Source organism: Aquarana catesbeiana, linkage group LG07 (genome assembly GCF_042186555.1).
Source record: "Aquarana catesbeiana isolate 2022-GZ linkage group LG07, ASM4218655v1, whole genome shotgun sequence".
Taxonomy (NCBI): Eukaryota; Metazoa; Chordata; class Amphibia; order Anura; family Ranidae; genus Aquarana; species Aquarana catesbeiana.
This window is the reverse complement of record NC_133330.1, coordinates 345,414,243-345,428,042: the sequence shown is the minus strand read 5'-3', so window position 1 is coordinate 345,428,042 and position 13,800 is coordinate 345,414,243. Positions and strand designations below refer to the sequence as shown.

Here is a 13,800-nt window from a genome sequence, read left to right as displayed (position 1 = left end):
TATGGCCCAGGGGAATTCCTACCAGTCATGAGATCCCATTGCAAACTATTGATGGGGCCCGAGGGCCACAAGATGGACACAAGAGTCATGCATGATCATTGTATTTTGTGGCCATGCCACAAGTCCAAGTTCTGACAGTAGGTGGCACTGGAAGCACACTCTGGAAATGACACCTACAAGAAGGGACCCCTTTATCTCTTTATCTTCACCTATGGAGGGTTCAGAGTCCCCCTGGAAATCCCTTCCATATACCAGTAATAGGAGCTGATCTAGAAGAATGACCATGTATTAGAGAAGATCCCATCAACCAGGACTGGTACAAGGTCATCTAGAGACCAAGACAATCATACCAAACTGTGACCCCCCCCCAAAAAAATAAAAAATCGAGCACTAATCTAAATTCCCTCCTCCCAACACTAATCCCCCCAAATCATGACTGCTAGCACAAATCCTCTCTACCCTATCCCCACCCCCCAATCTCCTCGTGATGCCCCCCCATCTCACATGATACTACAGTGCCCAGGGCAGTCGCCCCCCCCACCCCCCCTTGTCCCTCCTCTGCCATCACCCACCTCCAGTACTCCTCGCTGGGACTGGTCCTCTTGACGGTCTGGTTGAGGATGGCGGACAGGTCTTGGTGGGAGGTGAAGTTGGAGGAATTGGTGGAGGGGTCCAGCACCCCGACGCAGTTCTCGGTGTTCCATCTATTATTGCAGTACGTCCACGGCAGGATCCGGTTCATGGACATGAAGAAGTAGTAAAATGCGATGCAGATGACCACGTTGTAATAAATACCGATATAGGTGGAGACGACCATCATTCCGTAACCGACACCTGGGGGGGGAACAAAGGGTTAATGATCGATTGATGCAACCGGACACTCCGCAGGGATTATAAATATGATTACAGAGGAATTAATCGAAGTTTGTGGAGCCGCGTGGTGTGGGCGGGGCCCCCGATGGCTCTGGTGTGGGCGGGGCCCCCTATGGCTCTGGTGTGGGCGGGGCCCCCTATGGCTCTGGTGTGGGCGGGGCCCCCGATGGCTCTGGTGTGGGTGGGGCCCCCGATGGCTCTGGTGTGGGCGGGGCCCCCTATGGCTCTGGTGTGGGTGGGGCCCCCGATGGCTCTGGTGTGGGCGGGGCCCCCCATGGCTCAGAATTCGAGGTGTGTATGGCCAGAATGAGTCCCATCATCCTATATTATCTGATACTAAAATGATACAGTTATGTGAAAAAGTAAGTAAACCCCAAGGAAGTAGTGGACTTCTTCCCAATCCCAATAAGCGTACAGTGCATCCAGAAGGTATTCACAGCGCTTCACTTTTTCCACATTTTGTTATGTTACAGCCTTATTCCAAGATGGATTCAATTAATTATTTTCCTCAAAATTCTACAAACAATCCCCCATAATGACAACGTGAGAGAAGTTTGTTTGAAATCTTTGCAAATTTATATAAAAAAAAAAAATGCATGTACATATGTATCACAGGCTCCTCCCATGTACATAAGTATCACAGGCTCCTCCCATGTACATAAGTATCACAGACTCCTCCCATGTACATAAGTATCACAGGCTCCTCCCATGTACATAAGTATCACAGGCTCCTCCCATGTACATAAGTATCACAGGCTCCTCCCATGTACATAAGTATCACAGGCTCCTCCCATGTACATAAGTATCACAGGCTCCTCCCATGTACATAACTATCACAGGCTCCTCCCATGTACATAAGTATCACAGGCTCCTCCCATATACATAAGTATCACAGGCTCCTCCCAGGTACATAAGTATCACAGGCTCCTCCCATGTACATAAGTATCACAGGCTCCTCCCATGTACATAACTATCACAGGCTCCTCCCATGTACATAAGTATCACAGGCTCCTCCCATGTACATAACTATCACAGGCTCCTCCCATGTACATAAGTATCACAGGCTCCTCCCATGTACATAAGTATCACAGGCTCCTCCCATGTACATAAGTATCACAGGCTCCTCCCATGTACAGAAGTATCAAAGGCTCCTCCCATGTACATAAGTATCACAGACTCCTCCCATATACTTAAGTATCACAGGCTCCTCCCATGTACATAAGTATCACAGGCTCCTCCCACGTACATAAGTATCACAGGCTCCTCCCACGTACATAAGTATCACAGCTCCTCCCACGTACATAAGTATCACAGGCTCCTCCCATCTATATAAGTATCACAGGCTCCTCCCACGTACATAAGTATCACAGACTCCTCCCATGTACATAAGTATCACAGACTCCACCCACGTACATAAGTATCACAGACTCCTCCCATGTACATAAGTATCACAGGCTCCTCCCATGTACATAAGTATCACAGACTCCTCCCATTGACATAAGTATCACAGACTCCTCCCATGTACATAAGTATCACAGGCTCCTCCCATGTACATAAGTATTTCAGACTCCTCCCATGTATAAGTATCACAGGCTCCTCCTATGTACATAAGTATCACAGGCTCCTCCCATGTACATAAGTATCACAGGCTCCTCCCATGTACATAGGTATCACAGGCTCCTCCCATGTACATAAGTATCACAGGGTCCTCCCACGTACATAAGTATCACAGGCTCCTCCCATGTACATAAGTATCACAGGCTCCTCCCATATACATAAGTATCACAGGCTCCTCCCATGTACATAAGTATCACAGGCTCCTCCCATGTACATAAATATCACAGACTCCTCCCACGTACATAAGTATCACAGGCTCCTCCCATGTACAGAAGTATCACAGGCTCCTCCCGTGTACATAAGTATCACAGGCTCCTCCCATGTACATAAGTATCACAGGCTCCTCCCATGTACAAAAGTATCACAGGCTCCTCCCGTGTACATAAGTATCACAGGCTCCTCCCATGTACATAAGTATCACAGGCTCCTCCCATGTACATAAGTATCACAGGCTCCTCCCGTGTACATAAGTATCACAGACTCCTCCCATGTACATAAGTATCACAGACTCCTCCCATGTACATAAGTATCACAGGCTCCTCCCATGTACATAAGTATCACATCCTTTGCCATGACACTCAGAATTGAGCTCAGGTGCCTCCTGTTTCCACTGATCATCCTTGAGATGTTTCTACAACTTGATTGGAGTCCACCTGTGGTAAATTCAGTTGATTGGACATGATTTGGAAAGGCACACACCTGTCTATAGAAGGTCCCACAGGTAACAGTGCATGTCAGAGCACAAACCAAGCCATGAAGTCCAAGGAATTGTCTGTAGACCTCGGAGACAGGATTGTATGGAGGCACAGATCGGGGGAAGGGTACAGAAACATTTCTGCAGCATTGAAGGTCCCAATGAGCACAGTGGCCTCCATCATCCGTAAATGGGAGAAGTTTGGAACCACCAGGACTCTTCCTAGAGCGGGCCGCCTGGCCAAACTGAGCGATCGGGGGAGAAGGGCCTTAGTCAGGGAGGTGACCAAGAACCCGATGGTCACTCAGTAAAAGGCACATGACAGCCCACCTGGAGTTTGCCAAAAGGCACCTGAAGGACTCTCAGACCATGAGAAACAAAATTCTCTGGTCTGATGAAACAAAGATTGAACTCTTTGGCCTGAATGGCAAGTGTCATGTCTGGAGGAAACCAGGCACTGCTCATCACCTGGACAATACCATCCCTATAGTGAAGCATGGTGGTGGCAGCATCATGCAGTGGGGATGTTTATCAGTGGCAGGAACTGGAAGACTAGTCAGGATGGAGGGAAAGATGAATGCAGCAATGTACAGAGACATCCTGGATGAAAACCTGCTCCAGAGCGCTCTGGACCTCAGACTGGGGTGAAGGTTCATCTTCCAACAGGACAACGACCCTAATCACACAGCCAAGATAACAAAGGAGCCACTACGGGACAACTCTGTGAATGTCCTTGAGTGGCCCAGCCAGAGCCCAGACTTGAACCCGACTGAACATCTCTGGAGAGATCTGAAAATGGCTGAGCACCGACACTCCCCATCCAACCTGATGGAGCTGGAGAGGTCCTGCAAAGAAGAATGGGAGAAACTGCCCAAAAATAGGAGTGCCAAGCTTGTAGCATCATACTCAACAAGACTTGAGGCTCTAATTGGTGCCAAAGGAGCTTCACCAAAGTATTGAGCAAAGCCTGTGATACTTAAGTATATGGGAGGAGCCTGTGATATGTATGTACATGGGAGGAGCCTGTGATACTTCTGTACATGGGAGGAGCCTGTGATACTTCTGTACATGGGAGGAGCCTGTGATACTTCTGTACATGGGAGGAGTCTGTGATACTTATGTACATGGGAGGAGCCTGTGATACTTATGTACATGGGAGGAGCCTGTGATGCTTATGTACATGGGAGGAGCCTGTGATACATATGTACATGGGAGGAGTCTGTGATAATTATGTACATGGGAGGAGCCTGTGATACTTATGTACATGGGAGGAGCCTGTGATACTTATGTACATGGGAGGAGTCTGTGATACTTATGTACATGGGAGGAGTCTGTGATACTCAGGGCTTTTTTTCTCAGAGAGTAGGTGCAGGAACTTCCTCCTTCCGGGTCACCTCTTGTGTCCACCCCCTACCCACATCCGCGCACCATTCCTTGGTTCTGCTCCCTACCCACCTCCGAGCACCATTCCTTGGTTCCACCCCTACCCACATCCGCGCACCATTCCTTGGTTCTGCTCCCTACCCACCTCCGAGCACCATTCCTTGGTTCCACCCCTACCCACATCCGCGCACCATTCCTTGGTTCTGCTCCCTACCCACCTCCGAGCACCATTCCTTGGTCCCAGTTCCGAGCACCATTCCTTGGTCCCACCTCCGAGCACCATTCCTTGGTTCCACCCCCTACCCATCTCTCAGTAATGGATACCGAATCAAGTATCAATTTGTATGTAATTTGTTGAAAATGATAGGAAGTAAAATAGATCCCCTGTAGCCAGCAACAATGGAGCACCCCCAGCAACAATAGATTCTGAACAGCTAGCAACAATAGACCTCTCCCTCAACAGTAGATGTCTCCCAGAAACGATAGTCTCCCAGTAGCATAAGTGTCCCCCAGCAACAATAGATCCCCCACCAGCGACAACTGACCTCCCCAGCAACAACAGACTCTCCCCCTGTAAAAATATATCCCCTCCAGCAACAATGGATCCCCCAGCAGCCAACATCAATAGACCCTCCAGTACACCCCAGCACCCCTTGCCATTACATACATTCAGAGCTGGAGGTGCCGGAACTGCGTTCCCCCGCGTTCCTGCTGAATATGTCCTGGTGATACTTATGTACATGGGAGGAGCCTGTGATACTCGTACATGGGAGGAGCCTGTGATACTTATGTACATGGGAGGAGTCTGTGATACTCGTACATGGGAGGAGCCTGTGATACTTATGTACATGGGAGGAGCCTGTGATACTTATGTGCATGGGAGGAGCCTGTGATACTTATGTACATGGGAGGAGCCTGTGATACTTATGTACATGGGAGGAGCCTGTGATACTTATGTACATGGGAGGAGCCTGTGATACTTATGTACATGGGAGGAGTCTGTGATACTTATGTACATGAGAGGAGCCTGTGATACTTATGTACATGGGAGGAGCCTGTGATACTTATGTACATGGGAGGAGCCTGTGATACTTATGTACATGGGAGGAGCCTGTGATACTTATGTACATGGGAGGAGCCTGTGATACTTATGTACATGGGAGGAGCCTGTGATACTTATGTACATGGGAGGAGTCTGTGATACTTATGTACATGAGAGGAGCCTGTGATACTTATGTACATGGGAGGAGCCTGTGATACTTATGTACATGGGAGGAGCCTGTGATACTTATGTACATGGGAGGAGTCTGTGATACTTATATACATGGGAGGAGTCTGTGATACTTCTGTACATGGGAGGAGTCTGTGATACTTATGTACATGAGAGGAGCCTGTGATACTTATGTACATGGGAGGAGCCTGTGATACTTATGTACATGGGAGGAGCCTGTGATACTTATGTACATGAGAGGAGCCTGTGATACTTATGTACATGGGAGGAGCCTGTGATACTTATGTACATGGGAGGAGCCTGTGATACTTATGTACATGAGAGGAGCCTGTGATACTTAAGTACATGGGAGGAGCCTGTGATACTTAAGTACATGGGAGGAGCCTGTGATACTTATGTACATGGGAGGAGCCTGTGATACTTATGTACATGGGAGGAGTCTGTGATACTTATGTACATGGGAGGAGCCTGTGATACTTATGTACATGAGAGGAGCCTGTGATACTTATGTACATGGGAGGAGCCTGTGATACTTATGTACATGAGAGGAGCCTGTGATACTTATGTACGTGGGAGGAGTCTGTGATACTTATGTACATGGAAGGAGCCTGTGATACTTATGTACATGGGAGGAGCCTGTGATACTTATGTACATGGGAGGAGCCTGTGATACTTATGTACATGAGAGGAGCCTGTGATACTTATGTACATGGGAGGAGCCTGTGATACTTATGTACATGAGAGGAGCCTGTGATACTTATGTACGTGGGAGGAGTCTGTGATACTTATGTACATGGAAGGAGCCTGTGATACTTATGTACATGGGAGGAGCCTGTGATACTTATGTACATGGGAGGAGTCTGTGATACTTATGTACATGGGAGGAGCCTGTGATACTTATGTACATGGGAGGAGCCTGTGATACTTATGTACATGGGAGGAGTCTGTGATACTTATGTACATGGAAGGAGCCTGTGATACTTATGTACATGGGAGGAGCCTGTGATACTTATGTACATGGGAGGAGCCTGTGATACTTATGTACATGGGAGGAGCCTGTGATACTTATGTACGTGGGAGGAGTCTGTGATACTTATGTACATGGGAGGAGCCTGTGATACTTATGTACGTGGGAGGAGCCTGTGATACTTATGTACATGGGAGGAGCCTGTGATACTTATGTACGTGGGAGGAGTCTGTGATACTTATGTACATGGGAGGAGCCTGTGATACTTATGTACATGAGAGGAGCCTGTGATACTTATGTACATGGGAGGAGTCTGTGATACTTATGTACATGGGAGGAGCCTGTGATACTTATGTACATGAGAGGAGCCTGTGATACTTATGTACATGGGAGGAGCCTGTGATACTTATGTACATGAGAGGAGCCTGCGATACTTATGTACATGGGAGGAGTCTGTGATACTTATGTACATGGGAGGAGCCTGTGATACTTATGTACATGGGAGGAGCCTGCGATACTTATGTACATGGGAGGAGCCTGTGATACTTATGTACATGGGAGGAGCCTGTGATACTTATGTACATGGGAGGAGCCTGTGATACTTATGTACATGAGAGGAGCCTGTGATACTTAAGTACATGGGAGGAGCCTGTGATACTTAAGTACATGGGAGGAGCCTGTGATACTTATGTATATGGCAGGAGTCTGTGATACTTATCTACATGGGAGGAGTTTGTGATATCCCTTCATTTCACCATCTTTGCCTCTGTTTAATATACAATTGCCATGATGCTGCACATGTGATCAGTGATGACACCGGCCATTGGATGGTTTGACAGTTTGGTTGAGAGCACAACCAATGGGAGTGTTACATTTCCGGCACGTGCCGTAAATGTAACTTTTATGGACGGGTTTACTTCCGCTTTAAGCTCAAAATCACAGACCTGTATGTGATTTCTGTTGTTGCCACCGGGGGGGTGTGCCCACTGTGATTGGACACAGCAGGAGCCAATCAGTAGGTCCGGCAGCTGCGATGGCCGTCGGGACCCGACGATCGTTCGCTGGAGAGGCAGAACAGCGGACTGTCAGAGAGGAAGAAAGAGATCTTATCTTCCTGCTAATCAGGAACACAAATCTCTCTGTTCCTCCAGTCAGTCCACCCCCCACAAAGTTAGAAAGCAATCCCTAGGCACACATTTAACCCTTCGATCGCCCTTGATGTTAACCCTTTCCCAACCAGTGCCATTAGTACAGTGACAGTGCATTTTTTTTGCACTGATCACTGTATTATTGTCACTGGTCCCCAAAAAGTGTCAGTCAGTTGTGCGATCTGTCCGCCGCAATGTCGAAGTCCCGCTAAAAATCGCTGATCGCTGCCATTACTAGTAAAAAAAAATTAAAAAAATTTAAATGCCATAAAAAAAATCCATAGTTTGTAGACGCTATATATAACTTTTGTGCAAACCAATCAATATACGCTTATTGGGATTTTTTTTTTTAACCAAAAATATGGAGCAGAATACATATTGGGATAAATTGATGAAGAAATTTGATATTTTTTTACATTTTTTTATCAGCTGTTTTATAGCAGAATGTATAAAATATTGTTTATTCTTTTCAAAATTCTCACTCTTATTTTTTGTTCATAGCGCATAAAGGGAAAAAAAGGACATCAATTTTATTTGGGTACAGCGTCGCACGACCGCGCAATTGTCAGTTAAAGTGACGCAGTGCCGTATTGCAAAAAAATGGCCTGGTCATGAAGGAGGGGGGGGTAAATCTTCCGGAGCTGTAGTGGTTAAAAACGCACCCCAGACACCTGTCTATTTATTTTTGGCCTAATGTGATGCAAATGGCTGTGTGTAGTACTTGGAGGGAGTAGAAGCGTCTCATTTCCTTCCATTCATGTCTATGGTAATGCGTCATAAATGCGCCGACACACGTTTGCGGCATGTCAGGCCTTGCCGAAAAATGTGTTCGTTTTCGTATCATTCGGGGGTTGTTTTGTTTTTTTTGCGTTTTTCAGGTCATTCTTGATCGCAATTTGTAAATTCGAAAATAAGAAAGAAAATCCAAAAATTCAAAAGAATAACTAATATTGGAATTTCCCTTCAAATTTGGCTGTCAGTCAACATAACGAATACGAATTTATCCGAAATAATGAATTACCTGAAATCAGAATGCCGTATCTAAACAAATGGAACAGAACAAATTAAACATTAATAATAATAATAAAAAGTTGTTATTATTATTTATTATTATTAATTCATAACTTCGGATAAATTCGTATTCGTTACGTCAATAACAGCCAAATTTGAAAGGAAATTTCAATACCTAAAATTTAATAGTTAAGTTATTATTAGTTATTATTTTGAATTTTTGGGTCTTTGGATTTTCGAATTTCGAAATTTCCGAATATTTGAATTTATGAATATTCACAAAAAAATTTGTTAAAACGGGTTTTTAGTTAATTCAGATATTTCCGAATTAACGAATTTATCAAAATTTGTTAAAAAACATTTTCTGAAGGAAAGGAATTGCACACAATTGTCTACAACAAAGAAAAGTCCGCTGTGTGGGGTGAATTGTTAACATGAATAGTGCGTTTGAGGAGCATTTTTTTACACCCATTAAACGCACGTCAAACACGCCTAACAACGCACATGTATGCTCCAGGCGTGTTCAGTGTCTGTATTTCAGTATTTTGAACGCAGTGTTCATTTTATCTTTTTGCTACAAAACTGCACCCTGTGGAATGAAGGATTCTGGGTAGGGGACAGGACTGTACTATACGGCACTGTACTATATGGGACTGTACTATACGGGACTCACTGTACTATATAGCACTGTACTATACGGGACTCACTGTACTATATAGCACTGTACTATACGGGACTCACTGTACTATATAGCACTGTACTATACGGGACTGTACTATACGGGACTGTACTATACGGGACTGTACTATACGGGACTGTACTATATATAGGAATGTACTATATATAGGACTGTACTATACGGGACTGTACTATACGGGACTGTACTATATATAGGAATGTACTATATATAGGACTGTACTATACGGGACTGTACTATACGGGACTGTACTATACAGGACTGTACTATATGGGACTGTACTATATATAGGACTGTACTATACGGGACTGTACTATATGGGACTGTACTATTCAGGACTCACTGTACTATATAGGACTGTACTATACGGGACTACACTATATATAGGACTGTACTATATGGGACTGTACTATAGAGCAGTGGTCATCAACCCTGTCCTCAGGGCCCACTAACAGGCCAGGTTTTATGTATTACCTTGGGGAGATGCAGACTAGAATACGGCAATCACTCAGCAGCGAATGATCTCACCTGTGATGTATTTCAGTTATCTTGCAAACCTGGCCTGTTAGTGGGTCCTGAGGACAGGGTTGATGACCACTGCTATAGAGGACTGTACTATATACAGGACTGTACTATACGGGACTGTACTATATGGGACTGTACTATATACAGGACTGTACTATATAGGACTGTGCTATACGGGACGGTACTATATGGGACTGTACTATACGGGACTGTACTATATACAGGACTGTACTATACAGGACTGTACTATACGGGACTGTACTATATACAGGACTGTACTATACAGGACTGTACTATACGGGACTGTACTATATACAGGACTGTACTATACAGGACTGTACTATACGGGACTGTACTATACAGGACTGTACTATACGGGACTGTACTATATACAGGACTGTACTATATGGGACTGTACTATAGAGGACTGTACTATACAGGACTGTACTATAGAGGACTGTACTATACAGGACTGTACTATATAGGACTGTACTATACGGGACTGTACTATATTCAGGACTGTACTATACAGGACTGTACTATATAGGACTGTACTATATGGGGGGGGACTAATACAGACTATGGATGTGGCTCAGGATTAGTTGCTGGTTCTTTTCTCCTGTGTGCGGTGACAGGTCCTCTTACCTTTAAACATGGGGCTGATCCTCCACACCCCGAGGCACCCCTGACTGGCAAATTGTCCGAATGAGAGCTCCATAAAGAACAGCGGGATGCCACAGAAGATCAGCATGATGAAGTACGGGAACATGAAGGCTCCTGAGGAGAGAGGAAGTGATTACAAAAGGCAGGCGGAGGGATTCTCTCCAGTAAGAGCATTAATAGAATGATTTCAGTGGATGGATTTCATTCCATACACACGGTGCTGTCATGTGACTTACCGCCTCCATTTCTATAGCAGAGATACGGGAATCTCCAGACATTCCCCAAACCGACGGCGTACCCCACGCTGGTCAGGACAAACTCTATCTGGTTCCCCCAATTTCCTCTCTTCAAATTCTCGTCTCTCTTTGTGACTTCTCCGGGCACAGCGCCATTCTGGGGAGAGAAGACATTGCGTGTCAGCTTCATTCTGTACAGCAGCAGGAGCGTGACCGACGCGTTTCAGGGGTCAACTGCTCCTTCATCGGGGGGGGGGGGGGCGAACACATTTCCTGGCTCTAGGGGTAGTTCTTCCTTTTACTGCTCGAGTGCTGGAACGCCATTGGCTGCAGCTCACATCGCCGTCAGCAAGTAATAGCAATAAAGACATTTGAAGCTAAACTAAAAGATGCAAAATGGAAAAACGTGTTCCGCTTCATTTCGGATTCATTCGTTAAGTTAATCATTTTGGTTTTGTTGTGTTAGAATAAATCATTTTCAGAATTAATTTTGCATATTCAGATTTGTTTCCTATATTTGTTATTTTCAAGTTGATTCAAAATTTGATTTTCAGAAGACAGCTCTATTCGTTCTATTGTATTGTATTCTAATCTAGTCATATATTTTCTATTCTATTCTTTTATTTTATTTTCTATTCTTTTCTGTTTTAGTCTATTCTTTTATATTATATTCCTTTCTTTTCTATTCTGTTTTATTCTATTTTATTCTGGTTTATTCTCATTCTATTCTTTTATTTTTTAGTCTGTATTTTTATTTATTTGATTTTTTAAATTTTTTTAGTTTCAATTATATTCTGTTATTCTATTATTTTATATTCTATTCTGTTTTATGCTATACTTTTCTGTTCCATACAATTTTTTTCTATTCTATTCTTTTATTTTCTCTTCTTTTACACGCTATTCTATTCTGTTTTTTCTATATTTTACTCTGTTTTATTTATTCATTTATTTTCTGTTCTATTCTTTTCTGTTTTATTCTATTCTTTAATATTCTGGTCTGTTCAATTTCATTCTATTCTATAAAGCAGCCTAAGTCATCGTCTTATTTCACTTTTATAACTTACTGTATGTTTCCATTTCCAAATCAAATTCATTTTCAAATTTGAATAAATTTGTTTCGGATTTGTTTAAAGTTGTTATCTGCAGAAACTGTGTGATGTTATCAGGTCATTATGGAGCAAAATCTCTGAGGAACGTTTCCAACACCTTGTTGTTTCTATGCCACCAAGAATGAAGGCCAAAGGGGGTCCAACCCGCTACTAGCAAGGGGGACCTAATAAAGTGGGACCAACCTGCTACTAGCAAAGGGGACCTAATAAAGGGGGACCAACCCGCTACTAGCAAGGGGGACCTAATAAAGGGGGACCAACCTGCTACTAGCAAGGGGGACCTAATAAAGGGGGACCAACCTGCTACTAGCAAGGGGGACCTAATAAAGGGGGTCCAACCCGCTACTAGCAAGGGGGACCTAATAAAGGGGGACCAACCTGCTACTAGCAAGGGGGACCTAATAAAGGGGGTCCAATCCGCTACTAGCAAGGGGGACCAACCCGCTACTAGCAAGGGGGACCTAATAAAGGGGGACCAACCCGCTACTAGCAAGGGGGACCTAATAAAGGGGGACCAACCCGCTACTAGCAAAGGGGACCTAATAAAGGGGGACCAACCCGCTACTAGCAAGGGGGACCTAATAAAGGGGGACCAACCTGCTACTAGCAAGGGGGACCTAATAAAGGGGGACCAACCTGCTACTAGCAAGGGGGACCTAATAAAGGGGGACCAACCTGCTACTAGCAAGGGGGTCCTAATAAAGGGGGACCAACCTGCTACTAGCAAGGGGGACCAACCCGTTACTAGCAAGGGGGACCTAATAAAGGGGGACCAACCTGCTACTAGCAAGGGGGACCTAATAAAGGGGGTCCAACCCGCTACTAGCAAGGGGGACCTAATAAAGGGGAACCAACCCAGGTCTAGCAAGGGGGACCTAATAAAGGGGGTCCAACCCTCTACTAGCAAGGGGTCCTAATAAAGGGGGTCCAACCCTTTACTAGCAAGGGGGACCTAATAAAGGGGGTCCAACCCGCTACTAGCAAGGGGGACCTAATAAAGGGGGTCCAACCCGCTAATAGCAAGGGGTCCTAATAAAGGGGGTCCAACCCTTTACTAGCAAGGGGGACCTAATAAAGGGGGTCCAACCCGCTACTAGCAAGGTGTACCTAATAAAGTTTCTGGGGAGTGTATACAACATAACGCAGTATATATAATATCACACAATATCACAAAATTTTCCCCTTCCTGATTATTTTTTTCTTTGCATTTTCTCACACTTAAATGATTCAGATCATCAAACACATTTTAATAATACACAAAGATAACCAGAGGAAATACAAGATGCAGTTTTTAAATTATTATTTCATTTATTAAGGGAAAAAAGCGGTTCAAACCTGCCTGGCCCTATGTGAAAAAGTAATTGCCCCCTCTCATGCTGAATCATGAATGAACTGTGATTAACCACAATTTTTTGGAAAGTTGAGTTAAATTTCATTTGCCACACCCGGGCCTGATTACTGCCAGACCTGTTGAATCAAGAAATTGCATAAATAGAAGCTGTCTGACAAAGTGAAGCACGTGAACCGATCACAAAAAGCCACACGTCATGCCACAATTTAAACAAATTCAAGAACAGATTAGAAACAAAGTAATGTACACGTATCGGTCCAGGAAGGGCTTCAAAGCCATTTCTAAGGCTTTGGAA

The 13,800-nt window shown here is 44.6% G+C and overlaps 1 protein-coding gene across 5 annotated transcripts in view; it reads right to left on the bottom strand.

The window, feature by feature from the left end:
* Positions 1–13,800, bottom strand: part of SLC6A9 (solute carrier family 6 member 9) — a 195,620-nt gene that overhangs the window by 32,435 nt on the left and 149,385 nt on the right. For all 5 annotated transcript variants that reach the window (XM_073593985.1, XM_073593987.1, XM_073593988.1 and 2 more), the window contains 3 exons: positions 11,046–11,202; positions 10,792–10,923; positions 573–834 (listed from right to left, as the gene is read on the bottom strand). In XM_073593985.1, the coding sequence (XP_073450086.1) occupies positions 573–834; positions 10,792–10,923; positions 11,046–11,202 (551 nt within the window). The remainder of the gene's footprint in view (positions 1–572; positions 835–10,791; positions 10,924–11,045; positions 11,203–13,800) is intronic.